At 54.7% G+C, this 23,315-nt stretch overlaps 1 protein-coding gene across 1 annotated transcript; it reads left to right on the forward strand.

The window, feature by feature from the left end:
• Window positions 1–832: 832 nt before the first annotated feature.
• On the forward strand, window positions 833–21,676 carry Krt80 (keratin 80). The gene is made up of 9 exons (XM_059247859.1): window positions 833–1,132; window positions 6,164–6,372; window positions 10,659–10,719; window positions 10,992–11,087; window positions 17,669–17,833; window positions 18,245–18,370; window positions 18,898–19,118; window positions 19,857–19,912; window positions 20,037–21,676. Exons 1-9 carry the CDS (start codon window positions 833–835, stop codon window positions 20,162–20,164), a joined length of 1,362 nt encoding a protein of 453 aa, XP_059103842.1. The 3' UTR covers window positions 20,165–21,676.
• The last annotated feature ends 1,639 nt before the right edge of the window (window positions 21,677–23,315 follow it).

The following is a 23,315-nucleotide window of genomic DNA, read 5'->3' on the forward strand; positions in this document are numbered from 1 at the left end:
CTGAACCCAGGCCAGCTACTTGGAGTAGGTCCTCTATTCTAGACTTGTGATTAAAACTTTCAGCCCATTTCTCAGATGAGGATAAAATCTAGCCACATAGATGAGGTTATACCAGTCAGCCAAGCTGACTCTACAAACCAATGTCACATCTCCAAAAACAAGAGCTATGGGCTTGGCCATGTGCTTCCTGCAGCCCTTGAGTCAGTGGGGGTACACACAGCTGGTCCTCAGTAAGGGAGCGAGGGCAGGAAGGAAGGGGGAAATGAGAAGGGGACACTCTGACAGATGGAAAAGAAATAATAAAGGGGCTGTTTTCCAGTGCCAGCCTGGCACAGTGCCCAAGGCCGTCATCTTACCCTCAGAGCTCAGGGCTACACTTGCCTCATCTTTTCCAGAAGTATGCGAGCCCAAATACGTCAGCCTTCAGGTATGCAGCCATCTGTGGCTGGCTGCCTTTCTTCCCTGCTTCTTCCTGTGGAACTTTGCCTTCTTGGCACTGACCACCCTGCCCCACCCAGCCAGCCCAGCCTCAGGCCCCCTCCTTAGTTAGGACCTTCTTGTAGGGGACTGTGACAAGCCCCTTCAACAAGGCAGATCCCCTGTAGGGCAGGCAGAAAGCTGTGGCACGGGGGAGGGGCAGGAGCCACATCATCTAACAGGTTGGTCAGGCTTCGAAGGGCCACGCCCTCTTGCAGCTAATGAACACCATGCAACAGGTGTTTGCGCCTCAGTCCCCAGCCGGCCCTGGCTGTGACAGGAGGCAGCTACCACCACTCCAAAGCTCCCTCGCTCACTGGTGAGCCCTCAGGCTCCCAGGCCCAGGGGGGCCACCATGGCCTACCGCTCCTGCGTCGTCGGCTTCAGCAGCCTCAGTGGCTGTGAGGTGACCCCAGCGGGCAGCCCCCAGCCTAGGACCTCAGGATGGGGCAGCTGTGGGCTCCCTGGGCCTGGCTTCAGCTCTCGAAGCCTCACAAGTTGTAGGCCAGCTGGCATCATCCCCAAGGTGACTGTGAACTCCAGCCTGCTGGTGCCTCTGGACCTCAAGGTGGACCCAGCTGTCCAGCAGCAGAAGAACCAGGAGAAGGAGGAGATGAAGGTCCTCAATGACAAATTTGCCTCTCTGATTGGCAAGGTGAGCTGAGTGGGATAGGGCACCAAAACAGAAGGGCTGCCAGGCTTTCCAGGCGACCTAGCTGGCGGTTCCCCGAGCATCGGTCATCATGCCCCACCCCTGCCCCTAGCCAATGGGGATGCAGCATGGCTAAACCAGCTGAGATGGGATAAGAAATCCTGATACATCCTGGTGTCTGGAGCAAAAGAAACCCCAGGATGGACTCTGAGGGTTATCTGAAGAAGGACATGCCACCTGGCTTGCGAGAGTCAGTATACCCTGTAGTAGTCAAGGGAGTGTTTCTCAGGACGGCTCATGGAGGTGTGGTCTGCTGGCCTCTTCCCAGGCAGGTGGGTGGGAGATGCTGCTAAGGATGCTCTCCTGACCCATGCCTCAAACCTCTGGCCCCGAAGCATCTCCCTCCAGGCTGCCCTGCTTGCCTACCCCTTTCATTCATAGTGCCATTGTGGTTGGCAGGTCCAAAGGGGTGTGTGGGGTCTGAGGGAGGTTCTGTGAGTAAAGACACAACTTTGGCTTGTCAGGAGAAAGGAATGTGAGAACTGTGTCAGAGTCTAGCCAGCAGCCAACAGCTGGGCTATTTTGCACTCACCTAGGTGGAAGGACCAGGCCCCTAGCAACTCAGCCCCTACATCTCCTGGACTCACTGCAGCGAGTTCTGTCTAGCTCCCAAACCTGTACCCACTCAGTGACTCCAAGAAACCTCTATGAGCAAGCCTCCAGCTAGGTTACCTTCTGTGCCACAGCTGCATGGACTGGACCACACGCTGGTATGCTAGGCACCACAGGGCACTCCACAGGTTTACCTCCAATTCCCCAACTGCAAAGAAAGACGTTTTGTGACCACCACCCAGAGAAAGGAAACTGCCTTCCTCACCTCTGAGGAAGCATTGGTCCAGCCTCCCCACCCTAGCCAGTCCTCATCTGCCTCTTGGTTTCTGACTCTGCACATCTGGGGGTCCCGAGAGATGGGGATACACAGGGAGGTAAGAGAAGAAAGTGTCATGTGTGGCCCAGATGTTGAACCCCATAGGAAGTTAGCAAGGAGGCTGAGGTCAGCGCCAACATTACCGCCACAGCTGTGTTTTCCCAGCTGTACAGGTGAGGCAATAGGACCAGAGAGGCTAGGTGCTTTGCCCACAGTCACACAGCCAACACGCAATAGAGTTTAGATTTGATCTGAACCTGAGGTAGGAATGGTGTCTTCCTGTCCCAGACTCATCTGACTACTTTGGAGTCTCCCCATTGACATCTCAGGTGCCCAGATTGGGGGAGGGGATAAGCTCCCAGGCTGTGCAGAGGGAACCCATGGCCTGGGAGGCAGGCCCTGCAGAGACGCCTCCTTGACAAGCCTGGCTAATCCCTTAAAAGGAATGCTTCGCTGAACTATGTAATTTGGCTTCCACGGGTGGCTTTTCTCCTTCGAACAAATGCCGGTGCTGATGTCACCCCGCGCCACTGCTGTGGGCTCTGGGTGGGAGCCCTGGGCATTGGACCCAGGGAAGGAGCCGTGGCAGTTGCTGTTGAGGTCCTGGGTTCAGGCCTGTGAAGTTCTTCGGCAGAACTCCAGCCTCCCAACTCTCAAACTTGGCCTTGAGATGGGGTGCCCTTCACGGTAGGGTGCAGGGAACTGTGGGTTCCAGCCCTTTTGGAACCCTGGTTATTGGAGCCCTGTGCTAAGCAAAAACTCGTGGGGGGCCCCAGAGAGACAGGCAACCACTTAAGCGTTAGAACCCTATTACTGGGTTTTAATCCCGGGCCCACCATCGGCCTGCTGTATACGCTTAGGAGAATTGCTGAACCTCCCTGGGCCTCGGTGCACAGCAGTGTAGTGAGGCTGTCAATCACACGGAATGATGTCTGAAAAGTAGCCAGAACACATCTAGTAGATAATGCAAGCTTTCTGATCATTTGCTAAGAAGTGAAGTAAATAAGCCTGCTGCAGGAAACTCCCAGACCTATCCTCCTTGTAGGGCAGGGGTGCAGCTCAGGCTTCAGAGAGAGGTGCAAGCTGGGAAGGAACAGGAGATGGATTCCAGGCCCAGAGCAAGGCTGAGGCTCTTTGAGCAGAGAAGAGGGAGGAGTGCCCCACTCACCTCCCCCTTCAGGGCCCACTGCCGCCCTGAGAAACCAGTACATGTGGAAGGGAAGGTCCCTGGAGAGGCTGGTGGAGAGGCTCTACTGCCTTCACTTATGGGCCGTGTTTCCTTACGTAAGTTGCTTACCCTCTCTGAGCCTCAGGCTCCAGGCTCTGCTACAGTCGGCCTGTGTTCCGGCCAGCGGAGGACTAAAGGCCACACGGGAAGGATGAGGAGGGATGGGGGGTGAGGGGGGGATGGTACCATCCATCGGTGCTGCTGCAAGGGATCTCCAACATACAGACAGCCGAGGTGATGGGTGCTGAGGAAGGACTGCCGAAGCCCAGTCTGTGTTGGGGAACCAAGAGCCGAGGTGACACCCAGAGACAGGGCAGGCCATGCCAGCTCTAAAGGTTTCAGACATGCCCACCCTGCCGGCATCAGACACAGGCCAGGCTTCCTGAGAGTCTCTGGGATTTGACACCCTCCCAGCACATCAGGGATCCCTGTCAACGTCTCCCTGCAGACTCAGTGGCTGGTCTCCCCAAGGTGTGTCCCAGCTCCGGCCAAGAACTCTAAAGGCTATTTGGTGTCCCTGTGAAATGCATCTCACACCATAAGTCCTGTCCAACCCGACCTGGCTCCACGCAGCTCCCAGCCTCAGTTTCCTTAGCTGTAAAGTGAGGAAGCAGGCAGACCAGGAACTTGCTCTAGGAAGGAGGCCCCTCCCTCAGGCTGCCACTGTGCCGCCATAGGGCAGGGGTACAGGCTAGAGATTGCATAGGCTTCTCTGGAGAGCTGGCCTTGCTGACCCTCCCTAGCCTCTGTTCCCACAGGGAGGAGCCCAGCAGGCAGGTCATAGCTAAAGCTGAGCTTTCATCCGCACCCACCGAAACAAGAGACTCCCCCAAGGCGGGGGCTGTCCTTGGTATCCCAAGAGCACAATGCCCTCCAACTGCACTGGCCCAATTCACAGCATCTCCCCACAGAAGAGTGCCGAAGCATAGAGCACAGAGGTTAGACTAAGAGAAGAACTTCCTGGTATGAAGGCTTTTCTGTTGCTCATGGGCGGAGGTAGGAGCCTCATGTCTCTCCTTTCACCGCACCCTCAGTGTAAACACGGGCTCCTGCTAGTCAAAACGGAGGGAAGGTGGGGTGAGCTAACACTCCCCCACACACGTTCCCTCACTCACACACAAAGCAAGGCAGAACCCTCCTGACCTCCAGTCCCACTGAACCTGTTTCCTTGTGGCACAGGTTTAAGGCAGCGTCACACAGAACTTCCCAGAGAGATGGGCGTGAGGCAGGGGAATGACTGCTCACTAGTATCGCAGTCCATGCCTCTATCCAATTCTCCTGCTCCCCTCCTGGCCAGAAACAGAGGTGCCAAATGTTTCCTGCAGCTCTTTCAGGCTGTGGTCCTGGGAGCAAGGCCAGCACCCTTAACATACCACCATCCGGTTAGCACCGCATCCTCATAGCCAGAACAGCTCCCTGCCATCCAGGAATGGCCCAGCCAGCCCTCCCCTCTGTGGCCACCCAGGGCTCCCAGACTAACAGGGATGGTACATGAGGAGCTGGGGTGGGGGCATCCTCCAGAGGGAACTTAGAGCATACATGTAATGGAAGAAGGCAGGGGACCCCGAGCCCCAGGAGAACAGGAAAGGTGTGGACAGAGCCAGGAAGTCTGGGTCATTCTGGGATGCACTCCAGTGGGAACTGAGGTTACAACAGAACTAGGCAGCCTTCTGGGGGCCTAGCTATGGTCCAGAGGTTGTAGGTGTCTCTGTAGGAGTCCAAGACAGGGTGGGGGTCAGAGCTTGGAGAAAACGGCAGGGCTCAGAGACCTCCCTATCCCCATCTTCAAGGTCACCCTGACCCTGCCTGGAAGAAAAGTCCACTGCAGAAAGGCCCTGACCCCTGAGGGGGCAGTGCCCTGGCCCACAGAGGGTACATTACAGTGGTTAACAGTCTCAGAGAAGGACTGGGGACACATCTCGGTGGGCGGAGTGTTTGCCTAGTGTGCGTAAAGGTCCAGATTAGACCCCCAGCACCGCGTAAATCAGGAGCTGTGGTCTCAGCACGTGGGAGGTAGAGGTAGGAGAGCCAGAAACCAAGGTCGTCCTCAGCTTTACAACGAGCTCGAGCCCAGCCTGTAATATGTGAGACCTATCTGTCCCAAAACAAACAGACGAAAACCCAGGTGCCAGGCTTGGCTCTGCTGCCCGCTGATTTTGTGACCTCAGGCAGTTCTTACAGCTCTGTGGGCTGGGTGCCCCCCTCTGGAAACTGGGCTGATAGCAATAACCCACTCCACAGGGTGTTGCCGCAAAGGAGCTGAGACAGGAAACACTTGGAACCAGTCTGGTGCAGAGTTGGCACCTCATCCACATTGGCAATCACCACTCTCCCAAGCTCATTCCCATGTTCGATCCCGCCCCCACGGCCCTTTCACAGGCAGGCAGTGTTATCAACCTCGACTTCTAGCTGGGGAAACTGAGGCTCAAAAAATCTGCATGTCTGGGTCTGTCGGGAGGATTAATGCTAAATTAACAAGTACACCCACCTTGCTGGGTTTCAGGGCCAGATGAGATCAGGTTTGCCGTGAAGGAGAGGCAGGTAGGACCCTGATACCCCCCAAGCCCCTATTGATGGGCTCTCCCAGACCCAACCTGTGACAGGCAGGCGTTCCGCACCCCTGTTCCCCTCCCTCATTGGAGGCCCAGCCCAGGCTAGGAAGCCTTCTTGGCCCCACCTCCATCCTGTCTTATCTCAGCATCTTCCACTCAACAGCGGAGAGCTGGAGGTGGCTTTGCATACTGAGGGGAGCCAGTGTTGGGAGTGTGTGCAGATGACCTGCCCTGTCACAGAAAGCCCCACTTTGGGGGTCCCTAGCCTTCACAGGGAACCCAGTGTGGCACCTGATGACCTACTCAGTACCCTCCTGCTCTTGCAGGTACAAGCTCTGGAGCAACGCAACCAGCTGTTGGAGACCCGCTGGAGCTTCCTACAGGGCCAGGGATCAGCTACCTTCGACCTCAGCCATCACTACGAGACATTTCAGGGCCGTCTGCAAGAGGAGCTGCGCAAAGTGAGCCAGGAGCGGGGACAGCTGGAGGCCAACCTGCTGCAGGTGCTGGAGAAAGTGGAGGAGTTTCGCATCAGGTAGGTCTCACCTTTGGGAACCAGGGTCGAAGCTGAGGGTGGGGACTAGGCTGGACTCGGGGAGGTGCACCTAAGCTGGAGAAAGAGGAAAGATGCGATGGAACGTGTCTCTTCTCCAGATATAATTCTTGAGGATGGCACACGTGCCATTGTAAACACTACAGGTACAGCGACGAACCTACAGCAGTGAACCTTAGGATCCAGCAGCTTTAGCTGCAATGGCTTACAGCTAAGCATTGCGTGCTTGCACAACACAGGCCTGGCTCCAGCAGCCCCTCCTGAGCCTGCAAACGTGCCAGCTCCTGTGTACTGCCCTAGGACAGGGTGTCTTGCCTCTAGCAAAGCCGCAGAAGGACCACTCTCTGCAGCGTGCTCTGGGTGTTGATCCTGGTCTCAGGAAAAGAGAGAAGTACTGTATTGCAGGCAGGCAACAAACAGGAGCTTATCTTCACAAAGCAGCAACCTCCTGGAGGAAATGCTGCTAGGCATCAAGGTAGCTGGGGACCAGAAAGATGAGGAAAAGATAGCCCCTCCCTGCCCCCATGATGCTTTTACAGCTACTGGGACAGAAGGACAGATGGCAAGCGCCACCCAGTCGTCACAAGCCCAGCCTAGGCACGAAGTTGGAAATGTTCATCCTATCTTTGTGGCCTCAGGCAAGCACAGTCTACTGACCTCTGTCTCCTCCTGAGTGAATGGACATGGTGACTGACACTAACCAGAGTTCAGGTTGTCCAGGTGGCACCTGGCAGTGATTTTTCTGTCCCCTAGAAGGTTGAAGTTGACCAACATTGGCTGAACTGATCTGGCCAGCCTAGGAAGGCAGAATGAGCACTTGGGAGGCTCAGAGGCGGGGTGACCCTCTCTAAGATCACCTAGTGGGCAAGCCCTCCAGGACCAGCAGATAGCTTATATCCCTGAGTCCCCTGCCCCACACCCAGGATGGGGCAGGGGCTAGGGAACCAAGCATGGCTGATTCTGGTCTTGCAGTGTGGCCTACACCCTACCAATCAGAGGCAGAACCAGCTATTCTAGGAGCAGCAAGGCAGAGCAGAAGCTAGGAAACCCAGGCTCCTAAGCTGGGGCTCACCAGGGAGGCCCCCTCTCCCAGAGAGCCTTGCCCTCCCAAGTCCTAGAAAAGCCATGTGGGCATCTGATCATTGGGAACTGCCCAACACCTGCTCACCAGAAGCAGCATCCCATTTCACTGGTCCCTAATAGGTCTGAGAGCCTCAGAGGAGGCACAAGGCAAGACCTACTAAACCAAATCACCATGTCAGTGGCCATGGCAGAGCAGCATGGCATCCCTGGGAACCCGAAGCTGAGTACCTTTCAGACATTGCTGGTTGCTGTCACCCAGCCGCTGACCCTCTTCCTGTCTGCCTCAGGCTGCTCTCTCTTCCCTGGGGAGGAGAAGAACAGATGTGGTCTTACAGAGGGGTTTCAGGAGTTTTTGGTCTGCAGGCCAGAGCTGAAGCTGGTGCTGTGGGGTGGAGCCCTGACAGGGAGAGGCTGTGCCTTGCCTCTGCAGGGTGATGAGCTCAGTCTTGCTCCCAGAAATAAACAAGTTCCAGGGGGGTGTTGGCAGTGGTGACAGTCTAAGGGCCTGAGAACAGGTTCGGGAGCTGGTGGCTGGCAGACTGGCGGAAGATTGGAGGTGGGACAGGAGGTAGGCATGACCTGAGTCTTGTGGTAGGGATGGAGACTTCCAAGCACTGGAGTACCAGAGATCTCCAAGATCTGGCTAGTCCAACTTCTAGTTACTAAGAACAAAGCAGAGACCCAGCAAGGGAAAGCTCACACAGTAAGAGACTTAGGGCTGGCACAGAGCCCCGTAAGTGTGTGGTTGGGGGTGTGACTAGGGGCTCCACCTAGCTGAGCATCAGACAGCAGGATGGAGCAGGCAGAGGCAGGCTGTACACCCCTTGAGGAAGGGGCTCTTCCAACTCACTGGAAAGCTGGGAATGAATAGCAAGAGCTTCAGGGAGACTGGATACCAGCCCCGGATTAGAACCCAGTGCCAAGTCTCAGACCTCTCGCTGGACCATTGGCCCACCTGGAGGCCACCTCTAGGTCCTAGGCAGGACCTGCTCCCACTATCCTGGTATCCTTTTCTACTGGGGGGCGCATTTGGCTGCCCTCAAAGTCCTGATACATATGTCCCCCAGGTCCCAGTGGGTCTGCCTGAAGCAGTCTAGAGAAGCAAAGGCCCGTCACCCCCATGAAGGCCTCACTCAGAAGGGTAGGCAACTCCACAGGCTCAGCCAGGAACAGGCTCCTCCTAAGCCTTAAGCAATTAAGAACTAGTGGGACAGTGAGAGAGAGAGAAGATGATATGAGCATCCAAAGGGGCGGGGGTGGGGGCAGACAAGGAGGCTGCCCAAAGGATGGGAAGGGCAGAAAGGGCTGAGCAGGCACCCGGCACCCGGGGGTCCCACCAGATGCCTCCCCAAAGTTAGCAGATTCTGCTACCCAGAGGAAGGTGGGTACTGACCAGCTACCTGCATTTAGACAGGATGAGGGGCTCCTTGGCTTCAGCCCCAAGACAAGGGTACTTCACAGGGCCTCTGAGATTCCAGGAAGAAACACGCCTGCGTCAGACTACCCTGAAGGCTAATAATGATGCTCAGAGAGCCAGCCCCAGTCTCCACAGGGCGTCCAGAGGCTTTATGTGGGAGGCCATGGCAGAGGTTCAAACGGTCATGAGTGTGAGACCTGGAGCAAACACTTTCAGTCCTCGTGACATTTCCACTGTCACGGCCAAAGAACACACATAAGTGCTGGAACCGAGTGCTGGAACTACTCAGCAAGGGAGCTAGCTTTGAGCTCCCTGCTCAGCCAGCACTCTGAGAGGCCCTCTACACCTTCCACTGTCACCCAGGACCCTGAGGTCCTCCCCAGCTGGAAGTTCTGAGGGTCACAGGAGAGGGGGTAAGGGGGCACAGGGGAAGGGAGTCCTCGGTACCTGGTGCATACACATAAACATTCACGCCTGTAGTCAGGACTTCTGAAGCATTTTGATCCCCCTGATGCATGTCCCCTGTCCAGTCCCATCATGACCGAGACCCTCAGAGATTTCTAGAAGACAAGATAAGGCCAAAGGCAACCACCCATAGCCCGAGATGCCCTGTGAACACTGCCATTCTTAGGTCCCCTCCCCTCCAGACAACATGTGGGTTCCGTCAGTTGACAGGGCCACTGTGACACTGGCCCTGCTGGGAGGTCAGGGACTGGGGCAGGCAGGTGCCTGTAATTAGAGCTCTGAGTCAGGCATTCCTGGAGAGGAGAAGACACTAACCCACTTCCATGTCCACCCCCTGGGGCTGTCCTCAAGGGCTTGTGCAGGACACCTAAGGCTGGCATATGCCATCCACCCTATGGGGCGCCAAGACCAATGCCTTAACAGGAAGGAGAGGATAAGACGAGGGACCAAAGGATCCTAACCCTACCCAGCACTGTCCTTTGTGCAAACCCAGGGTGAGCCTGACTCGGGAGGGAAGCAACATGGAAGAGAGTTAAACTGTAGCATGCCATAGACAGGTGGCGACCCACAGGGCAGGCTCCAGCAGCCCCCCGCACAGCCTTAGACACAGGAAGTAAGGGAGGCTGGGAGAAATCAGGTGCTGCTAAGCATACTGGAGACCTCTCTCCCTGCCTTCCTTTGGAGGTCACAGAACAAGATGGTGTCCACTCTCTAGCCAAGCCGAGGAGCAAGAACAGGCTGCAGGAAAGGGGTGGACCCGGGAAAGAGAGGGGTGAGCAGGGTGCTGGGAGACGACAGACCACAGGCATGGCCCACCTGGACTTGTAATTCCAGGGGTGGTGGGGGAAGGAGCCACCATGAAAGGGGTGCATGGTCAAGGAGGCTTCCCAGAGGACTGTGCAGCAGAGCCAGGAAGTGGGCAGCCGCTGCTGGGAGTTACAGGGGAGGGAGGGAGTGTCTTAGAAGACCTGAGATTATGTCCACCAAAGGAAGAGCCAAGTTTTCTTGTCTTGTTTTGTTTTGTTTTGATTTGATTTGTTTTGTTTTAAGACAGGGCCTTGCTAAGTAACCCTGAATAGCCTAGCACACGCAGTCCAGGTGGGCCTCAAGCTTATAGAATCCTGTCTCCGCCTCCCAAGTGTGAGAATTACAGGTGTATGCCACCACATCCAGAACAACCACCTTCTCCAGTTGTCATAAAGCCTAGGGAGGTCTAGCAGGGACCTGGGCCCCTCTCAAAACAACAGTTAACCCGACCCCAAGCTCCACAACATTACTGAAGGGGGAACATCTCTCCCCACAGGTACGAGGACGAGATCTCCAAGCGCACAGACCTCGAGTTCACCTTCGTCCAGCTGAAGAAGGTAACTACTCAATGCCTAGGGCCCTCCATCATGGCCCTCTGCCATGACCCTCTGCCCTTGTCTCCAGCATGTCCCACTTTCCTTGATACCTAAGCAAAGCTCTCAGGTGCCCAGGCTGCAGGACCAATAGACAGAGAGAAAGGGGCAGGCCCAGGCTCAGAGGCAGATCTCCTCCGGGTATCATCTCCCTCCACAGAAGCTGTCCCATCCAACTCCTGCCCTGAGCCCTGGCTTTTTCAGTCTCCATCTCTCACCTCCACTCCCAACTCCAGGACCTGGATGCCGAGTGTCTTCGACGAACTGAACTGGAAACCAAGCTGAAAGGCCTGCAGAGCTTCGTAGAGCTGATGAGAACTGTCTATGAGCAGGTGAGAGAACAAGGTCCTCATGGAGCCAAGTGCTCGCTGCTTCCGGGGCAAGGGAGGTCATGGATGTTTAACACTCACTGCTTCCAGCCAGTGACATCACACCCTCTCAAGGGCCCTCCTCTCTGGGTGTCAAGGACCCACACATTTCATGACACAGGGGCAGGGTTCCCGAAGTCACTCTCTTTGAGAGAACCATCGTCATGTATGCTGGAATGCTGGCAAACAGAGACCAAATGCACTGGCAGGGATCAGTACTGTGGGCCTTGAATATGCATCCTACTTGGACTGAGCCCCCTTTAGGGCCTGTAGTCCAACCCATAGTACTACTTCTAGCTCTTATGGGCATGTGTTTTACCCTCTCCCACTCTTGGCCGAGATGGGGAAGACTCAGGATGGGCTTCAGCACAATCTAAAATGATAAGGCAATGCAGACAGAGGAGATTCCAGAACTATCCCCATCTATCTCCTAGGTCCTCAGCTAAGCCTGGGGAACAGTGGCCCAGCAAGGGCCTGGCTCTTTGGGAACACTGTACCTTCCTGGACATCCTACCATGGCCTCTCACTCTCTCTCCATATCACCTGTCTCAGGAGTTGGGGGTCCAGGGGTGATCTTACACAAGTGTCTACAGTCTAGCAAGGAATAGAGAGAGCCATGGCTGGGATGGAGGGGCTCCCAAGCCTGTATGCTGCCAACAATTGATACCGAGCCACAGCAAGGAAGCCAAGGTTGGGTCAGGGTCAGCCACTTCCACAGGCTAAGCAGAGTTCTGCCATGGGCCACGCACACTTCTGAGCACAGCTTTCTGGCTTGCTAGGGGAGACCTCCAACAGGCTCAGCATCCCAGACCCCCTGTGGGACTGATAGCCATGTGTAGGCCCGGGATGGAGCAGAGCAGAGAGAAGCCCCACCCTCAGGAGCAGTAAGAAGGCAAACTCACAGCTCACCACACCAGCAGCACAGAAAAGCACTCTGCCTAGCACAGTCCTCCATAACCAGGCCACACCCGTGGGCTGCCCGAGGCTCCGTGCTTACAGATAGCTTGCTCTGCCCAAGCTCCCTTTGGCTTGGTGTGGGCCAATGCTTCAGAACCTGAGTTCCGCTGTGCTCACCAGTGCCTGGCAAACTCAAAGCTCTAAGCCGAGGTGGAGGCCCTGCAGCTGAGACCCAGGCAGAAGGAGGCTGGCCATAACCAACAGACCCAGGCATTGCCAGAGATATGCCCAAGGGACTTTTTGGCCCACACGGATGGAGCCACAGCTCTTGGGCCCTGCTCTGATTCCTCCTTTTTATCATTCTGTCATGCTGGCCGAGCTGTGTCATCTCTGTGTGCCTCCTTTCCCACATCTGTAAGTCAAGGAGGATAACAGGAGCAGCCTGGCATGGGTACGGTGTGAACTAGCCCATTCAAGTGTTCACTGTGTACCTACTAAGTGCAGACTTATGTCACCTCCTGAATGAGACAAGTTTCTCCTCCGAGGAGAGCACAACTCAGCTAATAAGCCAGCAAGTACATCTGAACAAGGCCACTCCAGAGCATGAGAGGCTCAGGTGGGCAAAGGAAATGGGTGGTTTCATCAAGCTAAAGAGCAAAAGAGAGCTTCAGAGCCATGGCTAGGATCCGAGGGGTGAAGCAAGCTGAATCTAAGAGAGGGACCATCTAGCCCAACGGGAAGGCTCCACCGCAGGAGAGCGAATGGGGCAGGCTGGGAGTTATGGGCCAGTGACAGCCAACAGACAGAGCACACACAGGGCCCTGGGCTCTGAGACAGATGGGCACAGTCAGTGCTGTGGAGTCCCTTGACTTCTGTCTTGGTCACTGTTCTACTGCTGTGAAGAGACACCACGACCAAGGAAATTCATAAAAGAAAGCGTTTAACTAGGGGCTTGCTTACAGTTTCAGAAGTTAGTTCATTACCACGATGGTGGGGAACAGGGAGGCATGGCAGCATGCTGGTGCCAGAGAAGTAGCTGAGAGTTTCACATCCTGATCTTCAAGCAGAGAGAGAGAACTGGACCACCTCCAGTGATACACCTCCTAATCCTTCTCAAATAGTGCTGCTCCCAGATGACTAAGCATTCAGACATATGAGCCTATGGGGGCCATTCTTATCCAAAGCACCACAGCATCCTTGGTTATCACTTGCAAGACTCCTACAGATACCCACATCATCTGATGCTCAAGTCTCTCACATGAAGTTGCACATACATTGTTTGCATGTGACCTGGGCACTTCCTCCCCTGTGTTGTAAAGGTTCTTACGCTACCAAATACAGTGTAAATAGCAGTTCTCCATCATGTTGTTTTAGGGACCAATGGCCAGGGAAACAGCCTGCGCATGTTCAATAGAGGGGCAATTTTACCCCATCTGTGTTTGGCTGAATCCTCTGAGAAACAGGTGACCACAGAGGGCAGCTGTACATGGTTGCTACTACCTTTCTGAGCAACAAGGTATCCCTTCAGTTGGGCACTGGGGTGTGGGTCTTATGATCCACTCCATCCATGTACCTCTGTACCCTGAGAAGACAACATTGACCCTTGGCCAAAAAAGATGCCAATGAGCCCCCAAGCCACCACTGCCTGAGGGAAATAAAATCACACGTGGGTGTTTTCTTGAAGCCACGTTTAAAATAATACACTGGGCTGGACCATGGCTTTTTGGTAGGGTATTTCCCCAGCATCAGGAGACCTTAAACTTGACCTCTAGCACCGCTCTCCCCAAAAAGGGAGATAAAATTATTTTAATAACATATTTCCCTTAACCCTATATATACAAAATATGAGTAGTTTGCTTGGTAATCGATATAAATATTAGTGGACTGTCTTGCTTTTCTTTCTCTTACTAAACGCTCAGAGTCAGGCATGACAGGGCAGCACTCAGAATAGAGAAGCATGGAGAACAAAGGTCAAAGGCCCTCCTCTACATGGTGGCTTCCAGGCCAGAGAGGGTGCACGAGGCCCGCCTCAACAACAAAAAGAAACAAAACACGCGCTTAAAAAGTTTAAAATCTGGAGCACGTTTTACACTCACAGTAGCTCGTCTCAGGCAGATGAGTCCCGTCCCACGTGCTCTGAGGCCACTGACAATGAGTGGCCCCCTTCCTGGACAGAGCAGGCCTGAGCAAAGGGAGGTACAGACCACAGCTCCCTCTCATGACAGGGAAGCACAGTGGATGGTGGGTAGCACCCGGAAGGCTTGACACTTGGGTTTCAACTTTGGGTCTGATCAGAAAAGCCTTGAGGTATAGATCTACATCCCATCGATGTTCCAGTGAAAAGGGAGCCGTCCCCTCTCTCCAGCACCAGGGAATGCATAGCAAGAGGCCCACAAGGCCCTTCCCAGATGGCTGGATGATTCCCCCTGGCTAGACCTGCAGTATGCATGGGACCCGCATGCATCCAGCATGAATACTCCCTGCCACACCCAGAAGCCCTGGTTCCAGGGAGATTAGAGCAGAATGCTCATGAAAACTCCATGGATTTGGATAATAATAAAGTGAGTACAGGTTTTAGGACAGCCCAGATTTAACATCTGGCTCAGTAACTATGGGAACCGGAGCAGGTTGCTTCAATCTCTTCATGCCTCAATCTCCCCATTTATAAAATATGAAGAAGAAGATGAATACTGCACTGTGCTGGTGTGTGTGTGTGTGTGTGTGTGTGTGTGTGTGTGTGTGTGTGTGTATGTCTGTGTGTGTGTCTGTGTGTGTCTGTCTGTCTGTCTGTCTGTGTGTGTCTGTGTGTGTGTGTGTCTGTGTGTGTGTCTGTGTATATGTGTGTGTGTGTGTGTGTGTGTGTGTGTGTGTGTGTGTGTGTGAGACTATGGAGGTCAGATGTTAACCTCTGGGAGAAGCCTCACCTTTCACATTGTTGAGACAGGCTCTCTTTGTTGTTCAAAGCTGAGCATGATGGTCTAGCTGGCCCTCCATCTTCCAGGGACACTTTTGTCTCTGTCTCCCATCTCCCCTCCCTTAGGAGCAGGGGAACACTAAGGTGCTCAGCTTTCCATGGGCTCCAGGGATTCGAACTCAGGTCCTCACGTCTGCCCAGCAAGTGTGTTACTCACTTAGCCACCTCCCCAGCCCAGAAATTATTTCTTAATAGATCCTAAAGCACTTAGAATAATGTCTGCCACAGAGTAAACATTTAAAAGCATTTGCTGTTCCTAGCTCTGCCCTGGCACCCACTTCACAGACAGAGGCTCGGATGGGTTTTAAAACTTGATCAGAGTTATCCAATGAATCAGTGGATCACTGATCAATGAATTCAGAATACAGAGCAGTTTACCAAGGAACACTCAGCTCCCCCAGGAAAGCACTGTCTGCTCACTGCCCCCATGGGGAACACTGTGAGGCAGATGTACACACAGCAGTCTCCTCCAACTCCAGCTCCCTAGGGAAACTCTAAATTGTACTATGGTGCAATTCTTGCCAAGTTGGGGTGTCAGGGGCCTACCCCAAGGTGGCACCTCACCACACAAGTGAGCATTGTTATACCCTCCTTCCCGGAGGGGCCGGCGTGTCTGGACAGGCGCGCAGCTGTTCTGAACACCACTTCCTGTTTCTGTTATCACACTCCCGCCTTCACCGGCTTCTTTTCAGAAAGGGTCTGAGGTGGCGCATTAGTGTTGGCTATCCCTTGTCCCCAACAGGGAAGACCGGTCCTTTGTAGCATCTCCTGGTCATACTCTGGACTTTCCTGGGCCAGATGCTAAGTCAGGCCTGGGCTGGATGGTGTGGGACTGAATCCATGATCCTTACTCACTGATCTCCACAGCCTGCCCACCAGGGGATCCCCAAAATCACATCTCTGAAGCTGTCCTACCAGGTGCCCATTTACAGCGGGCGATGCTGGTATGATGATGGGTCTGTGGTGACCACTGGCCTGACTCCAGTCAGGGCTTCAGTCTGCCTTTGCCCAGAGACTTGCATTCAGTTCATCTGGAGATCAATCAAAGATACCCACAGCTACCAGGCCCTGAGCGTGGTCCTGCCAGCTCGAGAGGACCTCCAGAATGCTTGCAGAACTCAAGCTTCCTTTTCTAGAAGGTGCTAGTGGGCAAGACTGCAGGCAAGCAAAGGGGAAAGGCACCCCCCACTGTCCATACAGTCCATCTGAATCTTTATGCTAGGAAACAAGCCACTGGGAAGAAGTTCCAGCCCCCGCCAGGGGCAGAAACCAGAGGCTCCACCACAACCTCCTAGGCATAAAGATGAATGGGGGTGGGGAAGCGTTCCAAATGTGATGTGCCAAGGTCAAGGTGAGTGGCCTTGAGAAAACCAGCTGAGCCAGGACCTAAGCAGGCCTCTAGATCCAAGTGCCAGCTCACAGGGAGCAGGGACAAACTGTAAGAAAAAAAAAAAAAAACCCGGAGTGGACAACTAAAGACTTGTGGTGATACACGCCAGTTTCCGTCCACTCTTCCTGTTAGGATCCTGACTCTGGAGTTTTTAAAAGGGAACGAGGCTGTCAGCAGCCGGAGACCCGGGCAGGAGAGTGGTGACCGAAAGGAGAGACGGGGTCTGTGAACGCCAGCAGAGGCAGTGGTCCAGGCCCTCCACCCACAGAGTGAGCCACAGCCACAGCCACCTCTGCCTGGCTGCCTGCCTGCCCCTCTGTGGCCAGCTGACTCACCTCTCTGTGAGGAATGCTGGCAGCCACACTCCATTGTCACACAGTTCGCTCCCCCTCCCATCCCCAGGCCCCACAAAGCCTGGGTTGTTATTCAGCACCTCCAGAGGAAGCAGCCCAGGCTTGTGGCAACACTTTGCAGCCCCTGAGAGACCCCTGTTCCCACTTGTCTCGCTATTTAGCCCTACGTTTTCCCACGGGAAAGTGAGCTAGGACAGCAGAACATTGGCCTGGTGCTCCAAAGACTGCGAGACAGCTTAGTTCCTCGGGGCTCCCAGGGTAACAGGGAGCACAGGCGGTCAGGTAGAACTCGGCTCCCCAGGGATTGCCTCCCACCACCCCCTGACACCCCCCCCCCATGATCAGGGAAAGATAAACTCCCTGGGCTTGTGGCAAGCACACCATCCTGCCCTGTCAGGCCTGGAGTGCAAGGAAGGGCTTTGCTAATTCCAGCAGGTTCTGGGGACAAGTGACTGACAGCAGTTACATCTGGGTCCGGAGCATCTTGAACCCATTTTCCCAAGGACTCACCAGTCTCTAGCCCCACCGTGGCTAGCATCCTCCTCCATCCTCTCTGGTCCAACATCTATTCAGTAAACATAGATGATGTGGGGGCCCACAGCTCAAGGCGACCCTCCCAGGCCCTTGGGGCTCTCTATCCAATGGGGAGGCAGAGAGCAGTAGGCAGTGGAAGGCCTTGTCCCCTCCTCCACCTCAACACCAGCCAGGGCCACGGGCCTTCCCACCAGCCAGGAAGAGGGGTTCCAGCCTGAGTATGAAAGCCAGAGCCACCCCTGTCAGAGAGGGCCGTAAGCCCGACCTAACTTCCCGGGAAGTCACATCGTGGATAGGCTCCACCTCCTGAGGGGACAAAGGGACTGTGGGTGGCTGAGAGACCTTGAGTCCCCCACACACACACCAGCCCTGAGCCTCCCACTTCTGTGCTGACCAGGAACTGAAAGACCTTACTGCCCAAGTGAAGGATGTGTCGGTGACCGTGGGCCTGGACAGCCGCTGCCACATTGACCTGAGTGGCATCGTGGAGGAGGTGAAGGCCCAGTATGACGTCATCGCTGCTCGAAGCCTGGAGGAGGCTGAAGCCTATTCACGGAGCCAGGTTAGGGGCCGACCATGTAGGATGGGGCAGGAAGGACTAGAAAGGAGGTGGCTGAGACCTTGTGGCTCTGGGCCCTGAGATTCTCTGAGGAGTAGTGGGGAGCATACGCAGGGAGGATTGCAGCATTCAGTCCACAGGCAGCACGGGAAATGTGAGAGCCAGCTCCTGCAGGACTCTAGCAGGGGGGCAGCAGGGGGTGGGGGTGCATGGTGCTCTCCTGGGGGGGTCACAGTGTTGCTGTCATACCAGCCAGGTGTGGGCATAGCTTACCCAGGGCAGTCAGGAGGAAGACACCAGGGGAACGTGGGCTGGAGAGGGAGGTGGGAATGGACTGTAGAGATGAGGCTGGGAGGGATGCTGAGGGGGCTGCATCAGACCACACTTCACCATCCCTCTTCCACACCCCTGCAGCTGGAGGAGCGAGCTGCCCGCTCAGCAGAGTTCGGGAGCTGCCTCCAGAGCAGCCGCTGTGAGATCGCAGACCTCAACGTGCGCATCCAGAAACTTAGGTCTCAGATCCTCTCCATCAAGAGCCATGTGAGAAAGCATCTGAAGGGCCCGTGGGGACTTAGGGGATAGAGACACTCACACCCAATCACACTGAATACACACAAGACCTGGCCAAATGGTCCTGAGCAAGTCTATTCTAGCCTCAGTTTCATAACCTGCCAAGTTGAGAGGAACATGGTCTGCTATGGTGGCTGTGAGGATTGTGTGAGTTCTGCACAGAAATGCCTTCTGTAAAACGCCCAGAGCTACTGGGTTATCAGAAAGATCCCCACCATGCACAACTAGGCCCTCACCCTTGCCCAAGCCCAATCAATCATACAGAAAGGGAAGAATGAGGTCAAGTCTCAGCTTCCAACAGGGACTCCTTTGGGTGGCTTGTGGGACTTCCCTACTCTTCAGGTCTAAGCGAGCTCACTCTTAGTACATTGCAACCCATTACCACACCTAGAAATGGTGTTGCTTAGCTACACACACATTCGGTCAGCGGCAACCTCAGCCTGGGCGCACCGCCTCTCCTAACCACCGGCCCCCTCCCTTTGGCCTCCCGGCTACAGTGTCTGAAGCTGGAGGAAAACATCAAGGTGGCCGAGGAGCTGGGCGAGCTGGCCTTCCAGGATGCCAAGGACAAGCTGGCCCAGCTGGAGGCCGCCCTGCAGCAGGCCAAGCAGGACATGGCGCGGCAGCTGCGCGAGTACCAGGAGCTCATGAACACCAAGCTGGCGCTGGACATCGAGATCGCCACCTACCACAAGCTGGTGGAAGGAGAAGAAAGCCGGTGAGGGGTGGGGTGAGATCGGGGCTGGGCAGTAACCGGGCACCTGACAGGCCTGCTGTCCAGCCTGACCTAGTCACCGGCTGGAGCTGGAACCTAGTTCTGCGTGGCCTGCTTGTCCAGCTGGAAAGTGGGCTAACGATAAGCATGGCTCACCTGCGGTGGGGAAGCCATATGAGTCGGACCAGTGAGATGGCTCAGTGCCTCCCAGTCTGAGCTCTATCCCTGGAAACCCCGTGGTGGAAGGAAAGAACTAAGTCCCACAAGTTGTCCTCAGACTTCCACACACATGTAATGGCACACACACACAATTTTTTTTTTTTTACAAGTTCAAGGTGGATATCCGTTCGTTTGTTTGTTTTTAAGTGCTCAGTCGTGCTCGCTCTCTATGCACAGGGAAGAAGGGACTGTGGCCCCATGGAACCGGCCTGGGCGGGGAGGTGGAGGTGGGGAGGACAGGCACCCTGGCTTATCTGAAGTCCAGGTTTGGGTTTCAAACACCTCTCCTCCCCTCACACCCTGGGGAGTCAAAAGCAGGACAGCCATGGGTCCTCAGCTCCCTAAGCCCTAGAAACTCCAGAGACAAGGAGAGCGGGCTAGCCAGGGTCCCACAACAGGACAACCGCAGGCCTGGGGATGACAGCCGGGAACCACACTGCACTTGGCAGACCTCAGCCCACATTCCCAATGGGGTTAAAATCCTAGGCTCCCTTCACATTCTACCATGTCTTCCTCCCTCAGGATGGACCTGCCTTCTGCCATGGTGGTCAGCTCAGTACAATCCCGACGCAGGACCAGTAAGTCCCTGGAGACCCAAGGCGGGGACAGGTGGGGTGGGGGGACCGTGACCCCAAAGGCATCATGGGTGTGGCTTCCAACCCTCCAGCCCCTTTCCTCCCCTACCCTTTGTGTCCCCTGTAGCTGCCGCCTCCAAGTCTGGCCTCTCCAAGACGCCCTCCCGGAAGAAGAAGAACCGCAGAGGTCCCGTGATCAAAATCACCGAAATGTCAGAGAAGTACCACTCCCAGGAGTCGGAGGCTTCAGAGTAAGACAGCGGCCCCAGGAGCCTCTTCCACGGCTGCCGGAGGGACTTAAGCTAAACTTGGGAAAGTCGCCTGGAGTCTCCAGGTTGGGAGTGGAGATGCTGAACTGAGGTGGGTTCCAGCTGAGGCTTCGTTTCTCCGGATGGTCAGTGAAGGCAAAGGGGCATCGCCAGCTCCGTTCCACATCAGCGTCTCACTCACCACTTCCAACCTCCTGGTCACAGGCTGTCCTGGCTGGTGAAGGGGAACTTGGGATCAGTCACCTCCTTGATCCTCTGAAATTCCTCCTCCTACACAGCTCTGACAAGGTGCTTGCCTCTTGCCCACCGCTTGCCCTGACCTTCTGCCTCAGCCTTGCCTCGCGGCTGCCTCTGACCCAAGGCCGCCGTCCTCCCCCACTAGCCAGGCCGCAGCCTGGGCTGAAGGATGCACTGGATTTTGTCCCATACATGGAGTGCCTGGAGACTAGGGGCTGAGGACTCCTGATTTTCCTGCCCTTCGGCTCCCCAGACATCTGACAGTATTGGGGGACAAGGGAAGGAAAGGCCCAGTGTGTTAGACAGAAGCCTAAGTCTCGGAGAAGCCCAGATATCTGCACTCACCCTCTCTGGGGACTAAGATGTCAGCCATAAGTAGGTTCCAAAGCTACTCTAGCCATAACCAACACCCTAGGAGCAGAAGCCAGAGAGGACACCCTGACACCAGGCCTTGCCTTCACCTCCCTGCCATTCTGGCTTGTGCCAACATCCTGCAGTCTGGGCTCTGCCTCCAGCCCAGGTCTCTCCAACCTTAACCCTTACCTTTTGTTCCTAGGACCTCTGTTCTATCCCCAGGGCCAATGATCTGGCACATTCCACCCAGTGGGCCAACTCTGCCTAGTTTCCTCCCCGCCACCCCTGTCCCTTCTTCCAAGCTCACTCCCCCTGCCTCTGGTTGGCCATAGGGAAGGCTAAACCTGGGGAGATCTAGAAGGTTCCTAGCCCTGAATTGGTCCAGGAAACCCCAATAAGGGCGTTCAAAGGACTCAACCCAAGAAAGCCATTCTGCACCCACAAGGATACCCACAAGGACTTGGCCAGAGATTCCCATGTCCTACCCTTGGCTCTCAGCTCTGGGACTTGCAGGGCACAGCAATGCCAGCCTCCTTCTCTCCTCCCTTTCTTCCTGTCACACCCATGTCCCGGCCCGTGCCTCACCTTCTCTCCTGGCTGTCTCCCATCCCTTCACCTCATTCTCCAAGACAAAGTGTTCAGCAAGGCCCCTGGCCCTCCAAGCCTGCAGGGGATGCTGATGGGTTAGCAGCTCTGCCAGGCCAAGGGACCCAGTGATATACTCAACCCTGAGCCCTAAAGCGGATGCTCACTGCTGCTTTCTCTCAGGCTACTTATCAGTTTCCAAGGGAGCAAACCCTCAGTGGGGACATGAAATACAGAAAGTATATATTATTTTTTCATAACTTATGTGGCTTTTAACTTATTTCCTCCCTTCCTGTTTCTGCATGATCAGCGCTGTGTGTACTATCAGGGTTTTAGAGAACTCATTCCAGCCACCTACTTGATTGGCTGACTCGGGCAAGGGGTGAATAAAGTATTATGATTCAGCTATGGATAAAGTTGCTGGGCATTGATTTTTGTTTGCTGGTGACTTGGTTGCTTTGTTTTGTTTTATGTGTGTTGGAGACAGAACTTATGTAGCCCAGGCTGGCCTCAAACTCATATAGCCAAAGATGCACTTGAACTCTTGATTCTTCTGCCTTGGTCTTCCCAAAGAGCCATAATTACAGGTACATGTCACCATACCTGGCTTGAGTATCTAATTTCATCTCTCTTCTTGGTCACATAGTCATCTCAGGCTGACCTTGGGGTGTTATGGACTCTCTATCTGTAGGAAAGTGTTCCATCCAGGTCCCAAACTGTAATTTCAAACCAATGGGACTTAGACTCAAAAGGTCCCCACCCTTTCTTGCTACCGGGAGACTCATCATAATGTGGATCCATGTTCCCAGTGTCCACATGTCCAGATACCACATGGGCTGCCTCAGCAGACACAAATGGGGGATTCTCCAGCTGGTGGCAGGAGGGTTCCTGCTCCAGTACTTCTGCCTGACTGACCACAGGGTGGCCCAACCCAGAGGACACTTGGATGGAACAGGCCCAATCCTGCCAAGTCAAATTCCAGATCAACAAGTAAGGATTGAGGACCGTCCCCAAGGGCCAGTAAAATGGCTCAGTGGGCAAACAGACTTGTGGTCCAGCCTCATGACCTGAATTCCATCTCCAGGACCTACAGAGTAAAAGGAGAGAACCAACTCCTGCAAATCGTCCTCTGGCCTCTACACAAACACTATGGTACATGCATGCACACACCAAATAAGTAGATGTTCCAAGTGACCTTCTCCAAGCCCGATGCTAAGAAACCTAGCTTACTGTCCCCTCTCTCACCTGTCAGGAGCCCACAGTCAGATCCTCGGGTAAGATGAAAACTTAAAATACCTAGACTTCCCTGCAAAGTACAGAAGTGGCTCAGTGTGGGTCAGGGAAGGGGGAGAACAGCCTGCTGTGGCCCACCTGCTCCCTGGCTCACAAGACCTTGGACAAACTGAGTCTGTATCCCTGTCAGTGACAGGGATCACACAGCTCACCCCATTGCCTCACAGGTGTCTGGGGATCTGATGACAGAGTTGCGGTCACTCCTCTCAGGAATGCTACGTCATCTTCGGCTGCCACACTCTGCCCTGTAACAGCTCAGCCAATGGGAAAAGTCATCAGTGGTGTCACTGTCGTTGATAGGGTAGATTTTAGGAGTTACAGATGACTAAGCCTGAGGCTCAAAGCCGGGCAAGGAGACCTCACAGACAAGGTCTGCTCTCAGGACACAGGACAGATGAACAGAGAAGCCCCAAGTCCCCTCCAGAGAACCCTAGAGCTGAGGTGGTTCTTTTTCTGTTTTACCCACTTCTGAATACTAGTTTGAATTTCCAAACATGAATAGGAATTTCATGCTCCAAGGTCCGGTGACATATTTATTCTCCTTCTACTTTCTCTGGGTTATTTTTTCTCAGCTTCCAACTACGTGGACTGACCACTCTAATTTTCAATATAACTCTTTGATGACCATTCACTTCCTAATAAATACCATCGTGACTGCTTCCTGGAGC

The sequence above is a fragment of the Peromyscus eremicus genome, chromosome 20, assembly GCF_949786415.1.
Source record: "Peromyscus eremicus chromosome 20, PerEre_H2_v1, whole genome shotgun sequence".
Taxonomy (NCBI): domain Eukaryota; kingdom Metazoa; phylum Chordata; class Mammalia; order Rodentia; family Cricetidae; genus Peromyscus; species Peromyscus eremicus.